Source organism: Oncorhynchus tshawytscha, unplaced genomic scaffold (assembly GCF_018296145.1).
Source record: "Oncorhynchus tshawytscha isolate Ot180627B unplaced genomic scaffold, Otsh_v2.0 Un_scaffold_4_pilon_pilon, whole genome shotgun sequence".
Lineage (NCBI taxonomy): Eukaryota > Metazoa > Chordata > Actinopteri > Salmoniformes > Salmonidae > Oncorhynchus > Oncorhynchus tshawytscha.
The window spans coordinates 783457-808669 of NW_024609834.1; the positions used below are offsets into that span (position 1 = coordinate 783457).

Here is a 25213-nt window from a genome sequence, read left to right on the forward strand (position 1 = left end):
CACATTTATAAAAACAAAAAACAGATACCTTATTTACTTAAGTATTCAGACCCTTTGCAATGAGACTTGAAATTGAAATCAGGTGCATCCTGTTTCCATTGATCATCCTTGAGATGTTTCTACAACTTGATTGGATTCCACCTGTGGTAAATTCAATTGATTGGACATGATTTGGAAAGGCACACGTCTGTCTATACAGTAAGGTTCCCACAGTTGACAGTGCATCTCAGAGAAAAACCAAGTCATGAGGTCGAAGGAATTGTCCGTAGAGCTCTGAGACAGGATTGTGTCGAGGCACAGATCTGGGGAAGGGTACCAAAACATTTCTGCAGCATTGAAGGTCCCCAAGAACAGTTGCCTCCATCATTCTTAAATGGAAGAAGTTCGGAACCGCCAAGACAACCTAGAACTGGCCGCCTGGCCAAACTGAGCAATTGGGGGAGAAGGGCCTTGGTCAGGGAGTTGACCAAGAACCCGATGGTCACTCTGACAGAGCTCTAGAGTTCCTCTGTGGAAATTGGAGAACTTCCAGAAGGAGAACCATCTCTGCAGCACTCCGCCAATCAGAACTTTATGGTAGAGTGGCCAGCCGGAGACCACTCTTCAGTAAAAGGCACATGACAACACACTTGGACTTTGCCAAAAGGCACCTGAAGACTCTCAGATCATGAGAAACAATATTCTCTGGTCTGATGAAACCAAGATTGAACTCTTTGGCCTGAATGCTAAGCGTCACGTCTGGACTAAATCTGTCACCATCCCTACGGTGAAGCGTGGTGGCAGCATCAAGCTGCGGGGATGTTTTTCAGCGGCAGGGACTAGGAGACTAGTTAGGATTAGAGGTCGGCATTGCCGATTTAATTAGGGACGATTTCAGGTTTTCATAACAATCGGTTATCAGCATTTTTGAATGCCGATTATGGCCGATTACATTGCATTCCACAAGGTAACTGCGTGGCAGGCTAGACCACCTGTTACCTGAGTGCAGCGAGGAGCCAAGGTAAGTTGCAAGCTAGAATTAAACTTATCTTTTAAAAAACAATCAATCTAAACATAATCACTAGTTAACTACACATGGTTGATGCTATTAGTAGGTTAACTAGCTGCGTTGCATATAATCAATGCGGTGCCTGTTAATTTATTATTGAATTACAGACTACTTCGCCAAACGAGTGATTTAACAAAAGCACAATCGTTGCACGAATGTACCTAACCACAAACATCAATGCCTTTCTTAAAATCAATACACAGAAGTATATATTTTTTAAACCTGTTAAAAGAAATTCATGTTAACTAGGGAAATTGTGTCACTTCTCTTGCGTTCATTGCACACCGAGTCAGTGTATATGCAACAGTTTGGGCTGCCTGGCTCGTTGCAAACTAATTTGCCAGAATTTTACATAATTATGACATAACATTGAAGGTTGTACAATGTAACATTAATATTTAGACTTAGGGTTGCCACCCGTTCGATAAAATACGGAACGGTTCCGTATTTCACTGAAAGAATAAAGGTTTTGTTTTCGAAATGATAGTTTACGGATTTGACCATATTAATGACCAAAAGCTCGTATTTCTGTGTTTATTGTATTATAATTAAGTCTATGATTTGATAGAGCAGTCTGACTGAGCAGTGGTAGGCACCAGCAGGCTCGTAAGGACTCATTCAAACTTTACTCTGTTTGCCAGAGGCTCTAAGCAAGGCTTGACCACAAAACTGTTTATGACTTCAAGCCTATCAACTCCTGAAATTAGGCTGGCAATACTAAAGTACCTATTAGAATATCCAATAGTCAAAGGTATATGAAATACAAATGGTATAGAGAGAAATAGTCGACGTGTCATAATTCCTATAATAGCTACAACCTAAAACTTCTTAACAGGGAATATTGAAGAACTGGGAATATTGAACCACCAGCTTTCATATGTTCTGAGCAAGGAACTTAAACGTTAGCTTTTTTACATGGCACATATTGCACTTTTACTTTCTTCTCCAACACTATTTTTTTTCATTATTTAAACCAAATTGAGCATGTCTATTTATTTGAGACTAAATAGATTTTATTTAAGTATTATGTTAAGTTAAAATAAGTGTTCATCCAGTATTGTTGTAATTGTCATTATTATATATATATATGTGTGTATACTGTGTGTGTGTGTGTGTGTGTGTATGTATGTATGTATGTATGTATATATATATACATACACACACACACACACAGTATACACATACACACACACACACACACACACACACATATATATTTATAATAATGACAATTACAACAATACTGGATGAACACTTATTTTAACTTAACATAATACATAAATAAAATCTATATATATATTATATATATATATATATATATCGGGTGATTTTAATCGGTATCGGCTTATTTGGTCCTCCAATAATCGGTATCGCTGTTGAAGAATCATAATCGATCAACCTCTAGTTAGGATGGAGGGAACGATGAACGGAGCAAAGTACAGAGAGATCCTTGATGAAATCCTGCTCCAGAGTGCTCAGGACCTCTGACTGAGGCAAAGGTTCACCTTCCAACAGGACAACTACCCTAAGCACACAGCCAAGACAACGCAGCAGTGGCTTTGGGACCAGTCTCTCTGAATGTCTTTGAGTGGCCCAGCCAGAGCCCGGACTTGAACCTGATCGAACACCTGTGGAGAGACCTGAAAATAGTTGTGCAGCGACACTCCCCATCCAACTTGACAGAGCTTGAGAGGATCTGCAGAGAAGAATGGGAGAAACTCCCCAAATACAGGTGTGCCAAGCTTGTAGCGTCATACCCAAAAAAGACTTGGCTGTCATTGCTGCCAAAGGTGCTTCAACAGAGTACTGATAAGGGTCTGAATACGTAAGTAAATGTGATATTTCCGTTATTTAAAAAAATAAAATTAGCAAAAATGTATAAAAAACTGTTTTTGCTTTGTCATTATGGGGTAATTTGTGTAGATTGATGAGGATAATTATTTATTTTTTTAAAGTCTGTAATGTAACAATAAAAACAAGCCTCCCCCTTTTTCCTCCAAACATAACGATGGTCATTATGGCCAAACAGTTCTTTTTTTGTTTCATCATACCAGAGGACATTTCTCCAAAAAGTAAGATTTTTGTCTCCATGTGCAGTTGCAAACCGTAGTCTGGCTTTTTTATGGCTGTTTTGGAGCAGTGGCTTCTTTCTTGCTGAGCGGCCTTTCAGGTTATGTCGATATAGGACTCGTTTTACTGTGGATATAGATACTTTTGTACTGGTTTCCTCCAGCATTTTCACAAGGTCCTTTGCTGTTGTTCTGGAATTGATTTGCACTTTTCGCACCAAAGTACGTTCATCTCTAGGAGACAGAACGCGTCTCCTTCCTGAGCGGTATGACGGCTGCGTGGTCCCACGGTGTTTATACTTGCGTACTATTGTTTGTACAGATGAATGTGGTACCTTCAGGCGTTTGGAAATTGTTCCTAAGTATGTAGCAGACTTCTGGAGGTCTACAAAAACTTTTCTGAGGTTTTGGCTGATTTCTTTTGATTTTCCCATGATGTCAAGCAAAGAGGCACTGAGTTGGAAGATAGGCCTTGAAATATGTCCACAGGTACACCTCCAATTGATTCAAATGATGTCAATTAGCCTATCAGAAGCTTCTAAAGCCATGCCATTTTCTGTAATTTTCCAAACTGTTTAAATGCACAGTCAACTTAGTGTATGTAAACTTCTGACCCACTGGAATTGTGATACAGGGAATTATAAGATAAATAAATCGGTCTGTAAACAATTGTTGGAAAAATGTCTTGTAAAAATTACAGACCTCTACATGCTTTGTAAGTAGGAAAACCTGCAAAATCGGCAGTGTATCAAATACCTGTTCTCCCCACTGTATATACACACACATTCTCACTCAAAGGTTTTAGAACACCTTCTCATTCAAGTGTTTTTATTTATTTTTTACTATTTTCTACATTTAAGAATGATAGTGAAACATCAAAACTATGAAATAACACATATGAAATCATGTAGTTACCGTAAAAGTGTTAAACAAATCAAAATATATTTTGTATTTGAGATTCTTCAAATTATCACCTTAATGCCTTGATGACAGCTTTGCACACTCTTGACATTGTCTCAACCAGGTTCACATGGAATGCTTTTCCAACACTCTTGCCAACAGTCTTGAAGGAGTTCCCACATATGCTGAGCACTTGTTGGTTGCATTTCCTTCACTCTGTGGCCCAACTTATCCCAAACCATCTAATTTGGGTTGAAGTCGGGGGATTGTGCAGGCCAGGTCATCTGATGCAGCACGCCATCACTCCTTCTTGGTCAAATAGCCCTTACACAACCTGGAGGTGTGTTGGGTCAATGTCCTGTTGAAAAACAAATGATAGTCCCATTAAGCCTAAACCAGATGGGATGTCGTATCTCTGCAGAATGCTGTGGTAGTCATGCTGGTTAAGTGAGCCTTGAATTCTAAATAAATCACAGACAGTGTCACCAGCAAAGCATCCCGACACCATAACACCTCCTCCTCCATGCTTCACTGTGGGAACCACACATGCGGAGATCATCCGTTCACCCACACAGTGGTTGGAACCAGAAATCTCCAAGAAATTCTCTTCTTATTGGTGTCCTTTCATAGTGGTTTCTTTTCAGCAATTCGACCATGAAGGCCTTATACAGAATACCACATACCTTGTCATAACACAACTGGTTAGCTCAAACACATCAAGAAGGAAATAAATTCAACACAAATGAACTTTTAAGAAGGAACACCTTCTTGGCTCAAATGCAATAAGGAAAGAAATTCCACAAATGAACTTTTAACAAGGGACACCTGTTAACTAAAATGCATTCCAAGTGATTACCTCATGAAGCTGGTTGAGATAATGGCAAGTGTGTGCAATGCTGTCATCAAGGAAATGGGTGGCTACTTTGAAGAATCTCAAATATAAAATATATTTTGATTTGTTTAACACTTTTTTTTGGTTACTACATGATTCCATATGTGTTATTTCCTAGTTTTGATTTCTTCACTATTATTCTACAATGTAGATATATATATATATTTTTTTTTTAAAGACCTGTAATGAGTAGGTGTGTCAACTTTTGACGTGTACTATATATACTACTGTTCAAAAGTTTGGTGTCACTTAGAAATGCCCTTGTTTTGAAAGGAAAGCACATTTCTGTCCATTAAAATAGCATCAAATTGATCAGAAATACAGTGTAGACATTGTTAATGTTGTAAGTAACTATTGTAGCTGGAAACGGCAGATTTTTATGGAATCTCTGTATAGGCATACAAAGACCTATTTATCAGCAGCCATCACTCCTGTGTTCCAATGCCACGTTGTGTTAGCTAATCCAAGTTTATCATTTTAAAAGGCACGCACGCACACAATCTCAACACCAACACATTTCACCTCTTCGTCCCCCTTCTCTCCCCATGTCTCTACCCCTCTACCAGGTTGACTGCAGTGGAAGAGGAGCTGCTGTCTCTAGCTGGTAAAGTGGTTTCCCAACAGGCCTCAGTCAACCAGCTGGAGTTGGAGCTAGAGGCAGAGGAAGAGTGCATCAAACGGGGTCAGAGGTGAGGCGATATCCACATGTACTGGAAGGTCCAACTTTACATGGGCAAGCATACTTGGTAATCACTTAGGCAGATATAGTGTCATTAGATAGTACTTACAGCTGTTATACCTGATAATATGGTCATTTATCCTGGGTAAACAGAATAGAATTACATTTTTATGGTCTGAACCAGGATAAAGTTGGCTCTGGCAGTACCAAACCACCGTCTTCACCAACACTGACTGGGAAAAAAAGAGTAATGCATTTTGCCATTGATCTGCATCATATTTTTGAGGTGTGTTGGTGTATATCCTCTCAATGGTGGTGTTCCATCTGCAGGCAGTCTCCTATCAGAGTAGTTTAGGCTGCTCTCCTCTCTGCTATGGCTGGCTAAGCTGGCTGCTCTCTGGGGGACAGACTCACTATGCCTTATGAATATAACATGGTGATATGAGGAGACTTTTCAAGCTTCTCTCATTTGTCTTGGTTTAGATGCCTGTCCGCTGTTATTAGACGTTACTAATAAGCTCTTAGTGCATAGATGGAGCAGCTGTGTTGACTGACACTAGCCTAATGTTCACTGGTGCCGAGGGAAACATGCCTCTCCTTAAGGAGTCATGGGTTTGATGAAACACTTTGGAAATCAACAGAGACAGACGGGAACGACTGAATGCTTTCTTGATTAGCAAAGAACTCTTTTACCCAAGTGGTGATGTTAGTTAATGTAGCAGTGCAATATTTGAAAAGTAAGTAAGGAAGAATTTTGTCCACAAATATACCGACATTTCTATTATATGTAAAAAATATTATGATTAGCGAATGCCATAATGTAGTTATTTTGTTAGGTACTCCCTATTAGCTGAAATATATATTTTTACAAAGCCATTTTAGCTGTCGCGCTAGCTGTTCGGTTTGAACAGATTCACAATTCATGGGAATTTGTCACACTATGAAGACGTCTCCCTGTAAGGCAATCTCCCAGCACTTGCCTGGGCTGGTCTGTTCCCGCCATGGCTAAAGCCAGTGTGAGAAACGTGCTAACAAACATTTGTGCTATGAACTAAATAAATATGCACTCTGACCCAGAAAACCTCTTCACTAGATTTGTGATAGTGTTGTTAGACAAAGCAAGGAAAGTGAGCTTTAAAACGTGATGTAGTTTTATTGGAATTTGCAGCTGTTGTTAAGTAATACATCTGCTACCTTCTGACATGACTTACTGCATTCTTAACCGTACTTCTCCCGTATAGAATATCTAATTTCAACTATACTGTTGGTGAGTGCCCTGCGGAAGCAATATGGCTAAGGTGTAGGAGATGGGCCAGTTGACCAGTATTCTTGTGTAAAGCCATCGGGCATGTCAGTTATGCTTTAAATATATTGACCGTGAGGCAAAAGTCAATGGAATTGTTGCTATATGTTGAAATGGAAACACATTGTTCCACAGTATCATCACAATGATTTAATTGATGAGCTGACAGGCTGCTCCTCTCTCTGCAGGGTTTACCAGTTCAGTAAGAGGCATGCGCTGGAGGAGAGCCGACAGCAGGTGATGCTGTCCCTGGGAGCTAGAACCAGGCTGGAGGCACAGAGGTTGCTGCTGAAGGGGAAGCTGGAATGGCTGGGATCCAGTGAACCCCCACCTGCCCTGGGGCTGGAAGAGGATCGTATCTCCCTCTCCTCTATCACCTCTAGTGTAGGTCTCCTCTCTCCCTCTCTCTCTCAAACACACACACACCCTCTGCATATCTGATCCCTGCCACTCATCTGAAAGAGATACCATGCTTCCTGTGGTTGAGATGATCTCTGTCCCTTGCGTCTGTTTCATTGTCTTGTCTCGTATGGGAACCTGACCTGTGATTGCACTCACTGTGTAAGATGTTGTAAATCATGTTGTTATTGACTCTTGTTTGTTTCTAGTTCTCCATTGTGTGTTCTGAGTTCAGGTTCTTCTCATCCATTATCATATGTGATTGTTGTGTACTTTAGTTTGTTAGCTTGGTAGTTTGCTGCTTTATAAGTTCTACAAATACATCATCACTAAAACACTAATGTACTGTGGGCTTATGAAAATCACTGAGCTATATATTAAAGCTTTTGAAATACCATTGTTTTGAAAATGAAAGAAATTAAACAAAAGGTTAATTGGTTTGTTGTCCACTCTATACTCACACAGTAGTACCAGATGACTAAAGTGAATTGCATCAATGTTCCCACGCAGGTTGTGTTGAAACCCTGGTGTTATGGGCATTTGTAAAATGCCACCATGTAAAAAGTCACACGAGCACTAAAATGTGACTCATTGGAGCGCATCAAATGAAAGCTGAGTCTATTTTTACAAAGGCATGTATAACGTGTTTAACCTTTTTCCATCCTAAATATTAGATATAAGCAAAGACTGCTAAAGATGGCTAAATAGCCATAATACTGCTAAATGGTTACCTGGACTATCTGCATTGGCCCTATCTTGCACTGACTCTATGCACACTCACAACACTATATACAGTTGAAGTCGGAAGTTTACATACACTTAGGTTGGAGTCATTAAAACTCATTTTTCAATCACTCCACAAATTTCTTGTTAACAAACTATAGTTTTGGCAAGTTGTTTAGGACATCTACTTTGTGCATGACACAAGTAATCTTTCCAGCAATTGTTTACAGACAGATTATTTCACTTATAATTCACTGTATCACAATTCCAGTGGGTCACAAGTTCACATACACTAAGTTGACTGTGCATTTAAACAATTTGGAAAATTCCAGAAAATGATGTCATGGCTTTAGAAGCTTCTGATAGGCTAATTGACATACTTTGAATCAATTGGAGGTGTACCTGTGGATATATTTCAAGGCCTACCTTCCAACTCAGTGCCTCTTTGCTTGACATCATGTGAAAATCAAAAGAAATCAGCCAAGACCTCAGAAAAAAATGGTGGACCTCCACAAGTCTGGTTCATCCTTGGGAGCAATTTCCAAAGGCCTGAAGGTACCACGTTCATCTGTACAAACAATAGTATGCAAGTATAAACACCGTGGGACCACGCAGCCGTCATACCGCTCAGGAAGGAGACGCGAACGTACTTTGGTGCAAATAATGACCTTGTGAAGATCCTGGAGGAAACAGGCACAAAAGTATCTATATCCACAGTAAAACGAGTCCTATATCGACATATCCTGAAAGGCCGCTTGGCAAGGAAAAAAACACTGCTCCAAAACCACCATTAAAAAGCCAGACTGCACATGGGGACAAAGATTGTACTTTTTGGAGAAATGTCCTCTGATCTGATGAAACAAAAATAGAATTGTTTGGCCATAATGGCCATCGTTATGTTTGGAGGAAAAAGGGGGAGGCTTGCAAGCCAAAGAACACCATCCCAACCATGAAGCACGGAGGTGGCAGCATCATGTTGTGGGGGTGCTTGCTGCAAGAGGGACTGGTGCACTTCACAAAATAGATGGCATCATGAGGAAAGAAAATTATGTGGATATATTGAAGCAACATCTCAAGACATCAGTCAGGAAGTAAAGCTTGGTCGCAAATGTGTCTTCTAAACGGACAATGACCCCAAGCATACTTCCAAAGTTGTGTCAAAATGGCTTAAGGACAACAAAGTCAAGGTACTGGAGTGACCATAACAAAGCCCTGACCTCAAACCTATAGAAAATGTGTGGGCAGAACTGAAAAAGTGTGTGCAAGCAAGGAGGCCTACAAACCTGACTCAATTACACCAGCTCTGTCAGGACGAATGGGCCAAAATCCACCCAACTTATTGTGGGAAGCTTGTGGAAGGCTACCCGAAACGTTTGACCCAAGTTAAACCATTTAAAGGCAATGCTACCAAATACTAATTGAGTGTATGTAAACTTCTGACCCACTGGGAATGTGATGAAAGAAATAAAAGCTGAAATAAATCATTCTCTCTACTATTATTCTGACATTTCACATTCTTAAAATAAAGTGCTGATCTTATTAACTGACCTAAGACAGGGAATTTTTACTAGGATTAAATTTCAGGAATTGTGAAAAACAGTTGAAAAATATTTGGCTAAAGTGTATGTAATCTTCCGACTTCAACTGTATACACACTATGTATAGACTCACCCACAAACATTACACTGACAGTCTCACTCAAACCCACACACATTCACATACACTACATACATACGCGCGCACACACACACCGACGGCATACACACATCATTTCACAATCATCATATGCTGCTACTGTTTTTAATTTTACTCTTATTATTATCTATTCTGATGCCTATTCACTTTACCCTGCCTTCATGTACACATCTACCTCAAATACCTTGTACCCCTGCTCAGTGACATGGTAGTGGTACTCCTTTTTATACAGCTTCATTCTTGTGTTACTATTTGTATTTTTCTTATTTTCTTATTTTTAACTGTGCATTGTTGGGAAGAGCTCCTGAGATAGTTTCACGATAAAGTCTACAAGTGACAAATACAAGTTGATTTGATTGAGTACAGTAAAGGAAAGTAGAGTATAGGTCAGTACTGGACTGTACAGTACTATACTGCACTGTACTGAACTCTACTCTGCTGTACTGTACTCTGTGCTAAACTGTGATTTACAAACTTGTGAAACATAGTTTGATTGGTACAGATCAGATTGGTATGATTGGTACAGATTTGGTGCGGTCCGGACCAAAGAAATTTCATCTTGTTTTGGGGCGGCGCTCATTAGAATAGCCAGTATGTAGAATATAACCCAAACATACAAAGGAGGATATAAAATGTTTCTACCTTTTTGTACCTATTCAGGATACATCACCATGAAGAGAATGCCATTATGTTACCATCACTCTTACCAGGTGGTAATCCACTTCACTTACTGTGGTTCAATATCCAAAATATATATATTTTTAAATCAAACTCAATGTATCATGTTATAGCTGACACCCCTATCTTTCTGCAAACTTCTTTGAATCTCAATTCGGAGTAGATATTTAAGAGTTTTTGGAAAACGTGGTCACATAAAAAAACTGAAGGAGATTTTACCATCATTCTGTTAAACTTTACATCTGTACGGTTCTTCGAGTAAATGTGTTTTTGTAAAATTCTGTGTAAATGTTTAATAGTACTGCTTGTGCATAGAGTTGTATGACTTGTTTAACTTTGCAATCAGTGGTTTTTGTTTGGCATACTTTTAAAGTAAAAAATCTCAGCATCATTCTGCTACCTTGGAATTGCCCTTATGTTACCTTACAGTTCAACTAGAAGGCATCTGAACTACAGACGGACTCAACCAGTCTGTTCTGTACTGAGGACAACCTATACTCGTGTCTCGTTCAGACACAACCATCTCTATTGAAACAGAGGCATGATTGAGGATCTTGGTGCTTTGCATACGTTGCTGTCTGTGATGGTGTTGACTCAAGTGCATTCCTTCACCCATTTTCATAGCGCTGTTTTATCCAGATCCACCCTAAAGCAAACAAGTATTTTCTTCTTTGACATTCTCTACTCATCATGTTTGTAATTTTTTGTGACATTCTCTCATCTGTGGATTATGTTGTGTTTCTGAGTGCTGTTACATGTTGTTATTATAAACACAGGTACTGGTGGTGATGAGCATTCCTAAAAGAGAGGTTGATGATGGTTGTGCTCTGTGTTGTTTCAGGAGAGGGACGGCCTCAGAAACCTCAGTGTGGACGGCATCATTAGCCATTTTAGCGGCCTGTTCAAACCCAAATACACGGTCAGTGATGTAACATACACAGTCAGTGTTCAGAAATAGTCAGCTATGGTCATACATAGTACACAGTTCTGGTCATACCAGTGATGCAGCATAGTGTCGTGGTAATTTCCTGTATTACTAAGTGAATGGAGAGTTTACAAACCACACACAAGTCAGAGTTATATTTTAAACTTCATCTTTTAATAATATATGAGCTTCACCATAGCCCTGTGACTCTCAGATCAATTCAGTGTCTATAAATGAATTCTCTGAGAGTGTCAACATAATGGCAACTGAGATCTTTTATAGCAAAGATCCACCCCCTAGTCGACATGGCAAACCACAGATCTTAGGAACTGTTCACAAAGAAAGACTTTTACTTGAGAGAAGAGTATCCCATAGCCAGACAGCATTAGCTATAAATTATCGTTCAATTTGCTCTCTAAGACAAGGTTCTACTTCTCGTTCTTGGTACTTCCTATTACCAAAACATTACCTCATCCAATGGCATATATCAATTGTCCATTCTAGATACTCCCATCTCAAATACAACCCACCCCTGGACAAGCTCCCTGAGAGGAGTGAGCCTCTAGGTCATATACTATGAAAGATAAGTTTCAACATCAGAGGGGACATACAATGGTTCCAGACACTGCCATACTCCTCCCCCAAATGGGAAAAGGAGGGAGTGACTGGAGTACAGACATAGTGGAGCCCTTCACATGGTTTCACAGATATATTCATTATGAAGACAATGTTCAAACCTGACTTCTCCCTTTCTGATATTCTGCCTATTACCAGACATGTAAAAGACAAGCCTGACCTCTGCCCTCTCTGGGCCCCAAGTGACTTTTCCCTAGAGAAGAGAGAGGAAAATGCAACTGCCAACAGTATAGTCCAAAACAAGACATTCTAATGACAAGTATAAAATAAATAAAACATCTTATTCATCTATGTTACCTAACTAATTATGATTCAGCTATGACAATAGACAATCTGTTATATTCATACACGGTCAACTATAGTCATTCATTGTCTGTGAGGCATCATTGTGATCACCCCTGTCACAGATGGACCTGTTCTGTTTTCACCCACCTGCACCTTTGATTTATCTGTCTCTGTCTATTCAAACAACTCAAGTCAGACAGTCAAACAGTTCCCTTGTCAAACAGCAAATGGCTGTGTTTTCTCTGTAAGCCAAACTGTTCAGAGTAGGACTCCAGTTGTGAAACGCCTTGTTTCTCATCTGGCTTTCCTCTTTTTTATCTATCTTCTCTCTAGAGATGTTTGTTTACAATGTTGTAGTATGCCTTATCTTGTCATCTGAACAGTAGGGTCTTTTTGAATTGGCGCCATGTTGTCTGTAGTAAAAAAAATGACTAGGTATCCATTAGTGGTGCAACGGATCACAAAACTCATGGTTCGGTCCGGATCACGGTTTTGAGTCACGGATCTGATCATTTTCTGGATCAGCAAAAAAAAAGGGGGGGACAAATATAACTTTTCTTTCCATTTATTACTTAAAGAACACTTAAAGAACTTTTCAATGTTTAAATAAAATCTTCAAATAAAATATTGCACAAAAAGTGCAATATGAGGCATGATACTGTCTTCCTTTGAACAGTAGTGAATGAAAAACTAGCCTGTGTCCACATCATCAAAAAAAAGTAAAGAAAAGAAAGCAAAGCAGACCTGAGTTTATAACTTCAAATTATTTCTCAAAAAGATGAGGTTGTCTACATTGTCTGGGGAGAGGATAGACCTCCTTTGCAGTCACTATGTCCCCTGCTGTGGAGAACACCCTCTCACTAGGAACTGAAGTGCCAGGCACAGCCAGGTAGCCTCTTGCCGTCATGGCAATGTGAGGGTATTTACACTCACTGATTTTCCACCATGCCAGTGGATCACCATCCACTGGAATGACACTTGCTGCCTTGTAGGATGCCACCTCCTGTTGATGGTGTTGTCAAACATCTTGCCTGTGTCCTTGCTCGCAAAGGTCTCCCCGAAAAGCTCCTTCATGGCCAAATTATTTTGTGGAGGAGATGCCTCGGAGTCTGCTCCTGTCAGCTCTAGAACTATAATTGTGGCAATAACATTTAATAAAAGTCATTATTATTCCAAATAAAAACTGGATGATTCTAATTCCAAATCTTTGATTTGACTGCAGTATATTTATTATTGAAGTAATTCACTCTTCTTCTTTTTTTAACCTCTTCAGTGGCTACAATCTCAGTGGTGAGATCACTGTATGTCCTCCGGTGTAGGGCAGGGTCTAGGTGAGACAGGGACTTGAACCTTGTATCCAGTGCTGTAGATCTATGAAGGTAGGCCTGTACATTAGAGGGGTATCTGGGGTTCAGGTCCTCTCTAATGGCAGCCTTGACATCTCTAGTGATGGTGCCTAGTGATGGTGCTGTCTTCCTCACTTGGGGCCATGGATTGTAGAATCCTTGTTTTCAGAGGTAGGATCATGGACACAGACGGCCACTTTCAGGTCATCAGATAAGGTGACGATGTCTTTATTTTTTTCAGGGTCTTGTCCGTCAGTGCAGAGTATACAGCTGCCTGCTGCTCAAGATAGCTCCCAACATGTCATAAGTGGAATTCCATCTTGTTGTGACATCGTGTATGAGCTTGTGGGTCGGTAGCTGTAGCGTTTGTTGCTTGGTCTTAAGCACATGAGCGGCTGGAAAAAGGAAACCACCTTCCTGATCCTCCCAAGGAGGCGGTCCATCTGGTTCACTGAGATTCCCCTTTGGGATGCTAAATTGATCACATGTGTAAAGCAAGCTATCTGTGGCCCCAGTCCAGCTTCTATCACTGCATTTACTTGGTTTTTGGCATTATCTGTGGTGGTTGGGATATTGCTATTGGGCCTCTCTAGCTTCCACTCTGCTACTGCTCCTAGCAGTACCTGCGCCAGATTTGTGCCTGTGTGACTCTCGCAGAGGGGGCGTGTCTGTAGCACCAGACTTTGCGTCTTCAACCCGCCTGTGTGTAGTGAGCAGTCAGTCACGTAGCTTTCCGTTGCCCAGGAGGTCCACCCGTCTGTGGTGAAGGCAACAGGGGATGCCTTGGATAATTCATCGACAATTTTGTTATTTTCCTGTTCATAAAGATCTGGCACGATCTTCATACTGAAGTGGGTGCGCGAGGGGATTTTGGCTCAAGCACTTTCACCATATTGTAACGACCCTGGGTTTATAAGCGCGGATATCGACTCTGCTGCTCGAGCATGCTTTTGGGGCACAGTCAATAGCGCGCTGGACTTCGGGCTAGAAGGTCGAGGGTTAGCGACCTGCTCCATTACAATATTTTGAAACCCTTTGTTGTCCACAACTGAGTATGGCCTCAGGTCTAAAGCGATAAACATCCCAATAGATTTGGTGATGGCTTTAGCCCGGTCTGATTCTGCAGTAAAGGGCTGTTTAAATGTTGGCTCCCGTCACTGACACACCAGGGTGATGACGCTTTAAATGTGTGGCCATGACCGATGTATTTCCATGATCATACGGCTTTCTTGTGGCACAATGCCTACACACCGTAATGGTGTTGTCCACCACCCTTCACAGGGAAACCAAAATGCTCCCATACATGAGACTTAAATGAAGCGGGAGGCTTTTCCAGTTCTTCAGCTCCTCCCACTAGCCATGGCTGTCACTGCTCTTTTTTCTTCTTTGCTTTTTGTAACGTGATCATCCAAGATTGATTCGTTGGGATTCAACATTTCACGTGAACAGTAAACACAACCGCTTAAAAAAAAAAAAATCAACCTTCAGGCTTTAGAGTAAAATACATCCATCTGTCTTGTCTTTATCTTTTCACTGCAACTCTGCATCGACATTTAGGGATTTATTACTTTATAAAGTAACAGCGGCAGTAAAACTGTATTTCACACTATGATGGTTAAACGATGCAATTAATCTGCGGTTCACATGCATGCCGAACCGTGGGGGTGATCCGGATCACGGATCAACTACGGTCCGTTACATCACTAGTATCCATGTGTGTGGGCTGTAGAGATATATTGTATTGTTTTTGAGCAGTGTATTTTGTATCTCCTGATCAATGTAGTTTGTAGCTGTATCTTCCATGTATCTAGTCTCCTTAACAGTGTATTGTAAACCTGTCGATGTATTCTTCTGTGATGTAGTGGTAACAAAGTTGGTGGGTAAACTCTGATCGCGTTTGTGGTGAAAAAAGTAGCCCTTCCTATATTCTTTCATTTTTGCATTTTTCTGCAAAAGGTGTGTAAACTGTTGGGCAAACAAATATGTAAACTGTGTTGACTTGTTTACCCTCCACTACACCACTGGATGTATGTGTGTTCCCCTGTGCTGAATCTCATCTAGAGATACAAGTGTGAGACTCATGCATCTCAAACCGCACTAATCTCCCATTGAAATCAATTTATGGCTTATGAATGAGTCTCACAGTGGGCGCTCCATGCCCAGGTCCCTCCTTACCTGGCCCCTCATTGACCTTGCTGTGTGAACCCCCTCCAGGTGCCCCCTGCCCTGTCCCCATTCCCAGAGGTAGAGCGCCCACTGGAGCAGCAGAACTGGTACCACGGAGTCATCCCCAGGCTGGAAGTCCAGGAGCTGCTGAGGTGTGATGGAGACTTCCTGGTCAGACAGAGTCAGGGCAAACAGGAGTATGTCCTCTCTGTCCACTGGGCTGGCTCTTGCAGGCACTTCCTTATCCAGAGCACAGATGTGAGTGAGTGTGTATTTACAATATGATCATGTCTGTACAGTTTGTATGGTTATAAAGTGTGTGTGTTTAGAATATGTACCGCCTGGATGGAGAGGGATTCCACACCGTTCCCATGCTGATGAACCACCTGGTCTCGTCACACCAACACGTCACCAAGAGATCCGACATTGTCCTGAAGAGACCTGTCCTAAAGGTAACGCTTCTCTCTCGACAGGGTAGCCTAGTGGTTAGAGCGTTGGACTAGTAACCGGAAGGTTGCAAGTTCAAACCCCCGAGCTGACAAGGTACAAATCTGTCGTTCTGCCCCTGAACAGGCAGTTAACCTACTGTTCCTAGGCCGTCATTGAAAATAAGAATTTGTTCTGAACTGACTTGCCTAGTTAAATAAAGGTAAAATAAAAATAAATAAAATAAACTCTCACTCACTCTCTCACTCACTGGTCAACTGTAATATATTGTAGATCCTGTTTTACCTTTGTTGAAAAGTCCCTTGTTTTGTTTTATCGTGTTTAATTCAAGGTTCCTCAATGCTTTATTTGTCTAAGTATTTCTTAAATATTAATGTTATTAATTTAATTTACCTAAATAAGGATTAAATTACATTCCCACATGTTTAGTTATCTTTCTCCAGTAGTTCTGTAATGACCATTTTACCTTTAATTTATCTGGGACTTATACTGAGACCATGTCTCTTTTACAGATGAATTACATACAATTTTTTAAATTTTTTATCTCAGATGGTGTTCTAAATCTGTCCTTGGCAGGATTACAGTAAATACCCTCTTTCTCATTCTGTGCTGTGGGACAAGTGGCTGTTGGTTAATGCTTCTAACAGGTTAAGAATAATGAGGCGGCCATCAATTAAGTCTGGGGCCTAGCAAAGTGTAGTTAATGGGCCCCGTGTCCCTGGTCCTGTGTGCTGGTGTTGGGTGGACCTGTGGGTTTAACTGTATTTATGTGGGAGGAGGGAGATGTGAGAGTCAGGGGGTGCTCTTGTATATATGTAGGTCTATGTTTTGTGTGTGTGTGGAATAGCGACCTTGTAGTGTGTGCAAAACACTGTGTGTGTGCCTGCATGCGCGCAAGCTTCTTTTACACCTCTCCTGAGCATGTTGGGAGTGAATGGGCTTGGAACACACCAGCTCTGCGTAGCAGCTGTCTCAGCGTTAGGATCCATCAGATTTTAATGAGCTCCCAAGATCCACATACTCATACTTGCTCTCCACCCTCCTGCAGAGTGCTATACATAACACACTCACATGTTCTCTAGAGCTGCATGCATACTGTACTACCACTATGCTGCCCATCAAATGGGCTCCAGTGTTTGGCACACACTACAAGGTCTCCATTCTACACACACACACACATACTGTACACAAACACTATTTTACACTCGTACAACGCAGTTTTAGAAGTTGGTCCGAAATGCTTCTACCAGGCTGCAAAGTCAGTCTACCGATTCAGAAGGAACAGCAGCACTGGTTCCTCTCTATCTCTCTCCCTCCAGGACAAGTGGGTTCTGGAACACGATGATGTCATCCTGGGGCAGAGCATTGGCCAGGTGAGCTCACCACCTGTGGAATGTCTGTTTGGAGTTATGAGAAGCTCTGATTGTCAGGTTGGCCTTCTGTTTTTGTTTCAACTGAGATCCAGAATTAAGCTTGATGTGTGTCTGTTGTCCAGGGTAACTTTGGGGAGGTGTACAGTGGTCGTCTGCTTTCTGATAACACCCCTGTAGCTGTGAAAGCCTGCAGAGAGAACCTGGCCCCAGAACACAAGAACAGGTTCCTTATGGAGGCCAGGTCAGTCTTTCTTTCTCTCTCGTTCTCTTTCTCAGTCTCTCTCGTTCACATTGACCTTGCTGTCTCTCTCTCTGCTGTGCAGGATCCTAAAGCAGTATGACCATCCTAACATAGTGAAGCTGATTGGTGTCTGCACACAGAAACAACCCATCTATATCATTATGGAGCTGGTACAAGGTGAGCCAATCTGTCGCGGGCCTTTACACTAACCACAGCTACAGTACATTCTATCATTACAATGGACTAATAAAGTGTGTGTGTGACTGTGTGTGTTCTGCCAGGGGGAGACTTCCTGTCCTTCCTGCGCTGTGAAGGTCACAACCTGAAGTCAAATATGCTGGTGAAAATGGCAGAGAATGTGGCATCTGGCATGGAGTATTTGGAGAGCAAGAAATGCATCCACCGGTGAGAGGCTAGGGAAATGGATCTAGTCTTCTCAGACATTGAGCTGAATGAAGGCTGCCATACAATGTGACAAGATTACATTGCCTTTGATTGCACAATTAATTCTAGATGATGAAACAGATTGAGGTTTTTGGGACAGTGAAGTTAACCCAGTGTGTAGGGGTTACTGGAGCCTGTAGCGTAGGAATGACCCTAGGAGTGTTAAGCTGCCGTGTCTCTGAGGAGGTTGCAGAGGACAGAGGGCTCAGAGCCCTGGCTCCTGGCTCATCAGAGGAGTGCTGGATAATTAACCAAGCAGGAACACATCCAGGCTGGATGCTCCAGCCTCCGTTACCCTCTAATACTCCTCCTAACACTGCATGTCAAACTGCCTCTGCTCACTACTAAACTCTGCATCAGGGATCCCACAGATGACAAGAGGGGCTGATTTTCATTTGCTTCCTTCTCTGGCTCTCGCTCTCTGGTTCTCTCTCTGGTGCTCTTTCTCACTGTCTCGTTCTCACTCTCTCGCTCGCTTGCCCTCCCTCTTTCTCGCTCTCCCACTCTGGCTCATCTTCTACCTGTTTTTTCAACTTCGATTATATTGCCTTCTAATTGTTTCCCTCAACCCCTCTGTCTTGCTCCTCCTTTCCTTACCCCCCCCTCTCTCTCTGTGTCTCTGTGTCTGTCAATTCTATTCAAGGGCTTTATTGGCATGGGAAACATGTGTTAACATTGCCAAAGCATGTGAGGTAGATAATATATAAAGTGAATATATAAAGTGAAATAAACAATAAAAATTAACAGTAAACATTACACATACAGAAGTTTCAAAACATTAAAGACATTACAAATGTCATATTATATATATATATATATACACTGTTTTAACAATGTACAAATGGTAAAGGACACAAGATAAAATAAATAAGCATAAATATGGGTTGTATTTACAATGGTGTGTGTTCTTCACTGGTTGCCCTTTTCTCGTGGCAACAGGTCACAAATCTTGCTGCTGTGATGGCACACTGTGTAATTTCACCCAGTAGATATGGGAGTTTTTCAAAATTGGATTTGTTTTCGAATTCTTTGGATCTGTGTAATCTGAGGGAAATATGTCTCTCTAATGTGGTCATACATTGGGCAGGAGGTTAGGAAGTGCAGCTCAGTTTCCACCTCATTTTGTGGGCAGTGAGCACATAGCCTGTCTTCTCTTGAGAGCCATGTCTGCCTACAGCGGCCTTTCTCAATAGCAAGGCTATGCTCACTGAGTCTGTACATAGTCAAAGCTTTCCTTAATTTTGGGTCAGTCACAGTGGTCAGGTATTCTGCCGCTGTGTACTCTCTGTGTAGGGCCAAATAGCATTCTAGTTTGCTCTGTTTTTTTGTTAATTACTTGACACATTGGAAATAATTATCTTTTTGTTTTCTCATGATTTGGTTGGGTCTAATTGTGCTGCTGTCCTGGGGCTCTGTAGGGTGTGTTTGTGTTTGTGAACAGAGCCCCAGGACCAGCTTGCTTAGGGGACTCTTCTCCAGGTTCATCTCTCTGTAGGTGATGGCTTTGTTGTGGAAGGTTTGGGAATCGCTTCCTTTTAGGTGGTTATAGAATTGAACGGCTCTTTTCTGGATTTTGATAATTAGTGGGCCTAATTCTGCTCTGCATGCATTATTTGGTGTTCTACGCTATACACGGAGGATATTTTTGCAGAATTCTGCGTGCAGAGTCTCAATTTGGTGTTTGTCCCATTTTGTGAAGTCTTGGTTGGTGAGCGGACCCCAGACCTCACAACCATAAAGGGCAATGGGCTCTATGACTGATTCAAGTATTTTTAGCCAAATCCTAATTGGTATGTTGAAATTTATGTTCCTTTTGATGGCATAGAATGCCCTTTTTGCCTTGTCTCTCAGATCATTCACAGCTTTGTTGAAGTTACCTGTGGCACTGATGTTTAGGCCAAGTTATGTATAGTTTTTTGTGTGCTCTAGGGCAACAGTGTCTAGATGGAATTTGTATTTGTGGTCCTGGTGACTGGACCTTTTTTGGAACACCATTATTTTGGTCTTACTGAGATTTACTGTCAGGGCCCAGGTCTGACAGAATCTGTGCATAAGATCTAGGTGCTGCTGTAGGCCCTCCTTGGTTGGTGACAGAAGCACCAGATCATCAGCAAACAGCAGACATTTGACTTCGGATTCAAGTAGGGTGAGGCCGGGTGGTGCAGACTTTTCTAGTGCCCGCGCCAATTCGTTGATATATATGTTGAAGAGGGTGGGGCCTAAGCTGCATCCCTGTCTAACCCCACGACACTGTGTGAAGAAATGTGTGTGTTTTTTGCCAATTTTAACCGCACACTTGTTGTTTGTGTACATGGATTTTATAATGTCGTATGTTTTACCCCCAACACCACTTTCCATCAGTTTGTATAGCAGACCCTCATGCCAAATTGAGTCAAAGGCTTTTTTGAAGTCAACAAAGCATGAGAAGACTTTGCCTTTGTTTTGGTTTGTTTGGTTGTCAATTAGGGTGTGCAGGGTGAATACATGGTCTTTTGTACGGTAATTTGGTAAAAAGCCAATTTGATATTTGCTCAGTACAATGTTTTCATTGAGGAAATGTACGAGTCTGCTGTTAATGATAATGCAGAGGATTTTCCCAAGGTTACTGTTGACGCATATTCCACGGTAGTTATTGGGGTCAAATTTGTCTCCACTTTTGTGGATTGGGGTGATCAGTCCTTGGTTCCAAATATTGGGGAAGATGCCAGAGCTAAGGATGATGTTAAAGAGTTTTAGTATAGCCAATTGGAATTTGTTGTCTGTATATTTGATCATTTCATTGAGGATACCATCAACACCACAGGCCTTTTTGGGTTGGAGGGTTTTAATTTTGTCCTGTAACTCATTCAATGTAATTGGAGAATCCAGTGGGTTCTAGTAGTCTTTAATAGTTGATTCTAAGATTTGTATTTGATCATGTATATGTTTTTGCTCTTTAAATTGGAGAAGTGGTTTACCCATACATCTCCATTTTGGATAGATAATTCTTCGTGTTGTTGTTTGTTTAGTGTTTTCCAATTTTCCCAGAAGTGGTTAGAGTCTATGGATTCTTCAATTACATTGAGCTGATTTCTGACATGCTGTTCCTTCTTTTTCCGTAGTGTATTTCTGTATTGTTTTAGTGATTCACCATAGTGAAGGCGTAGACCCAGGTTTTCCGGGTCTCTATGTTTTTGGTTGGACAGGTTTCTCAATTTCTTTCTTAGATTTTTGCATTCTTCATCAAACCATTTGTCATTATTGTTAATTTTCTTCGGTTTTCTATTTGAGATTTTTAGATTTGATAGGGAAGCTGAGAGGTCAAATATACTGTTAAGATTTTCTACTGCCAAGTTTACACCTTCACCTTTACAGTGGAACGTTTTACCCAGGAAATTGTCTAAAAGGGATTGAATTTGTTGTTGCCTAATTGTGTTTTGGTAGGTTTCCAAACTGCATTCCTTCCATCTATAGCATTTCTTAATGTTACTCAGTTCCTTTGGCTTTGATGCTTCATGATTGAGTATTGCTCTGTTTAAGTAGACTGTGATTTTTCTGTGGTCTGATAGGGGTGTCAGTGGGCTGACTGTGAACGCTCTGAGAGAGACTGGGTTGAGGTCAGTGATAAAGTAGTCTACACTATTACTGCCAAGAGATGAGCTATATGTGTACCTACCATAGGAGTCCCCTCGAAGCCTACCATTGACTATGTACATACCCAGCGTGCGACAGCTGCAGGAATTGTGACCCGTTTTTGTTGGTTATGTTGTCATAGTTGTGCCTAGGGGGGCATATGTGGGAGGGAATGCTGTCACCTGCAGGCAGGTTTTTGTCCCCCTGTGTGCTGAGGGTGTCAGGTTCTTGTCCGGTTCTGGCATTTAGGTCGCCACAGACTAGTACATGTCCCTGGGCCTGGAAATGATTGATTTCCCCCTCCAGGATTGAGAAGCTGTCTTCATTAAAATATGGGGATTCTACTGGGGGGATATAGGTAGCACACAGGAGGACATTTTTCTCTGTTAGGATAATTTCCTTTTGAATTTCTAGCCAAATGTAGAATGTTCCTGTTTTGATTAATTTAATGGAGTGAGTTAGGTCTGCTCTATACCAAATTAGCATACCATCTGAGTCCCTTCCCTGTTTCACACCTGGTAGTTTGGTGGATGGGACTACCAGCTCTCTGTAACCTAGAGGGCAACCAGTGGGTCCGTCTCCTCTATACCAGGTTTCTTGCAGGATAACAATGTCTGTATTACCGATTTCTTTGGTGAAGTCCGGGTTTCTGCTCTTTAGGCCAAAGGCAGATGACCTCAGGCCTTGGATATTCCAGGATGATATAGTGAAGGCTTTTTGTTCCATAGAGTGTCCAATGTTGTTGGTCGTGGTTTGGCCTCAGGCCAGTAAGTGTGAGCAGAGCCTGCTGAGCATCTGGTACATGCCATTGGCTTGGGCGAGTGTAAGAGTGGGGGTTGGGACTGTTTGCCCGCTCACTACCTGGGCGTATGTGTGGCTTCCATGTTGAGGCCCTCTTTGCGGGGGTGGGGTGCATGGGGTGGGCAGGAGTGGCATAGGTCTGATCTGAGGGGGCCTAAATGGGGTGTGGGCATGGTTGATGTGGGGGGGTGTTGATTGGTTGGGGTGGGGGTGTGGATGTGTCTGGGTGTGCTGTGGTCTGGATGTAATTCCTCCTGTCTCTGTCTCCCTCTGTCTCTGTGTGTGCAGGGACCTGGCAGCCCGTAACTGTCTGGTGGGAGAACAGAGCAGGGTGAAGATCAGTGACTTTGGGATGTCTCGCGAGCAGCAGGACGGGGTCTACTCTGCCGCGGGGGGCCTCAAACAGATCCCTGTCAAATGGACGGCCCCCGAAGCCCTCAACTATGGTACGTTCCATCTGGCTCTGCCCCGCGGCCACAACACTCACAACCGTCCCTCTCCCCCCTCCTCTCTTTATTCATCAATCTCTGCATATCCCAAGGCTAGAGAGAACCCACTAAACATGGCAACAACCTGTCAACCCAGCCATCATTCCTCACCCTGTGATTAGTGTACTGCTTTTGTATTTCTCTGAAATGTCATCTCTAACAGACACACGCTGAACTGTGCTCTCTGGGGTTGGAGTGCTGGCGAAACATAGAAGAGTTCTGTCAGAATAAAAGTCAGAACATACCTTTTGGGGCTTAGAGGAAGCTTAATTTCAAAACTCTATCACTACTTTTCTCACGCTGTGATTGTGGAATAGTGTACAGTTGAATGGGAATGGCATCTCTACAGGATCACTGTCAAATGTAATAGCTGTCTCAATACTGCCCCCTGCCTGTGTTTCAGGGAGGTACACCACGGAGAGTGACGTGTGGAGTTTTGGAGTTCTCCTATGGGAGATATTCTCCAGGGGAGTCACCCCCTACACCAGCATGTCCAACCAGCAGACACGGGACGAGGTGGAGAAAGGTACAGTGAGTCAATGAGATTTCTAACACATTAGTCAGAATTTGGAGTTGACTGTAGTTCATGCTCTGTAGGAGTGTCAAGTTTTAATGTCACATGCACAAGTGCAGTGAAATGCCTTTCTTGCAAACTCAAAACCCGACAATGCAATAATCAATAACAATGTATTACTAGAAAGAAAAAAAAAAGAGAAAAAAAAGAAATATGAAGAACACAATAAGTAAGTAAGCATATTATATACAGGGTCAGTTCCAGTACCATATTTACAATGTGCAGGGCTGCTGGAGTGATAGAGGTAAGGTGACAAGGCATCAGGATATATGATAAACAGAGTAGCAGCAGCCTGTATGTGAGGGGGTGTACGTGTGTGTAGAGTCAGTATAAATATATGTGCATATTATGTGTGAGTGAGCGGTGAGTGTGTAGGACTCTGAGTGTGCATAGACAGTGCAAAAATAAAAGTCAATAAGGATACAAGGTTAACTCAGACAGTCCGTGTAACTAGTTTAGGAGTGGAGATGCAACATTATGGAAGTGTATAGAACAGACATGACTCTGGGTAGAATATGGAGTTAGGTCAGCTCTATACAGGAGTCCAAAACATTACACCCCTCTGGATTAACCCCAGGTGAAGCCAACCTGATGTCCAATCATGCTCTCTTGTCCCGTCTCCTAGGATACCGGATGCTAGCCACAAACTCCTGTCCTCCAGATGTGTATGCTATTATGTGTCGCTGCTGGCAGTACGACCCCAGAAACCGGCCGTCCTTTAGCAAACTCAGGACCGAACTCAGTGCTTTATACCACAAAGTGTCCTTACTCAAGTGACTTGTTTGATTCTGTTTTACCTTTTTATATGGAGCAGATGTTGCCTTTATTTAATATACATTGACTATAGAGAACCAGTTGCTATGTGATCTTGATTTTACCATATTTAAATAGTGATAATGTGCCAGGCTGTGAGACCACAGGTAATGTAAGTACACATGACATGTGTGTATTGAAAACATTGGTACCATATTCTACAAAGTAGAATATTCTATATCTGTTGAATGTTGCTATTGGTTACTGTATTACGTTACTGTAAATGTACAAATTGAATGTTTCTATTATATCAGCTTTAAAGAGTTGATGCAATCTTTTTCTTTCTTGTCTTTTTTAATATACACTGAACAAAAATTTGAACACTATGTAAATTGTTGGTCTCATTTTTCATGAGCTGAAATAAAAGATCCCAGAATTTGTCCATAGGCAAAAAAAGCTTATTTCTCTCAAATGTTGTGCACAAATTAGTTTACATCCCTTTTAGTGAGCCTTTCTCCTTTGCCAAGATAATCCATCCACCTGACAGGTGTGGCATATCATGAAGCTGAATAAACAGCATGATCATTACACATGTGCAAGACTGCAAGGCCACTAAAATGTGCAGTTTTGTTCACACAACACAAAGCCACAGATGTCTCAAGTTTTGAGGGAGTGTGCAATTGGCATGCTGACTGCATGAATGGACCAGAGCTGTTGCCATTTCTCTACAATAAGC

The 25213-nt window shown here is 41.7% G+C and overlaps 1 protein-coding gene across 4 annotated transcripts in view; it reads left to right on the plus strand.

Moving 5' to 3' along the window:
• The window catches only part of LOC112249238 (tyrosine-protein kinase Fes/Fps), a 40889-nt gene extending 15963 nt beyond the window's left edge, over window positions 1–24926 (plus strand). For 3 of the 4 annotated variants that reach the window (XM_042319624.1, XM_042319626.1, XM_042319625.1), the window contains exons 8-19: window positions 5476–5598; window positions 7080–7275; window positions 11228–11305; window positions 15793–16002; window positions 16074–16196; window positions 17511–17564; window positions 17687–17805; window positions 17888–17982; window positions 18087–18210; window positions 22951–23108; window positions 23554–23676; window positions 24350–24926. In XM_042319624.1, the coding sequence (XP_042175558.1) occupies window positions 5476–5598; window positions 7080–7275; window positions 11228–11305; window positions 15793–16002; window positions 16074–16196; window positions 17511–17564; window positions 17687–17805; window positions 17888–17982; window positions 18087–18210; window positions 22951–23108; window positions 23554–23676; window positions 24350–24501 (1555 nt within the window). In that variant the 3' untranslated portion in view covers window positions 24502–24926. The remainder of the gene's footprint in view (window positions 1–5475; window positions 5599–7079; window positions 7276–11227; window positions 11306–15792; window positions 16003–16073; window positions 16197–17510; window positions 17565–17686; window positions 17806–17887; window positions 17983–18086; window positions 18211–22950; window positions 23109–23553; window positions 23677–24349) is intronic. The other variant, XM_042319627.1, reaches the window with a different exon arrangement.
• Window positions 24927–25213: the final 287 nt, after the last annotated feature.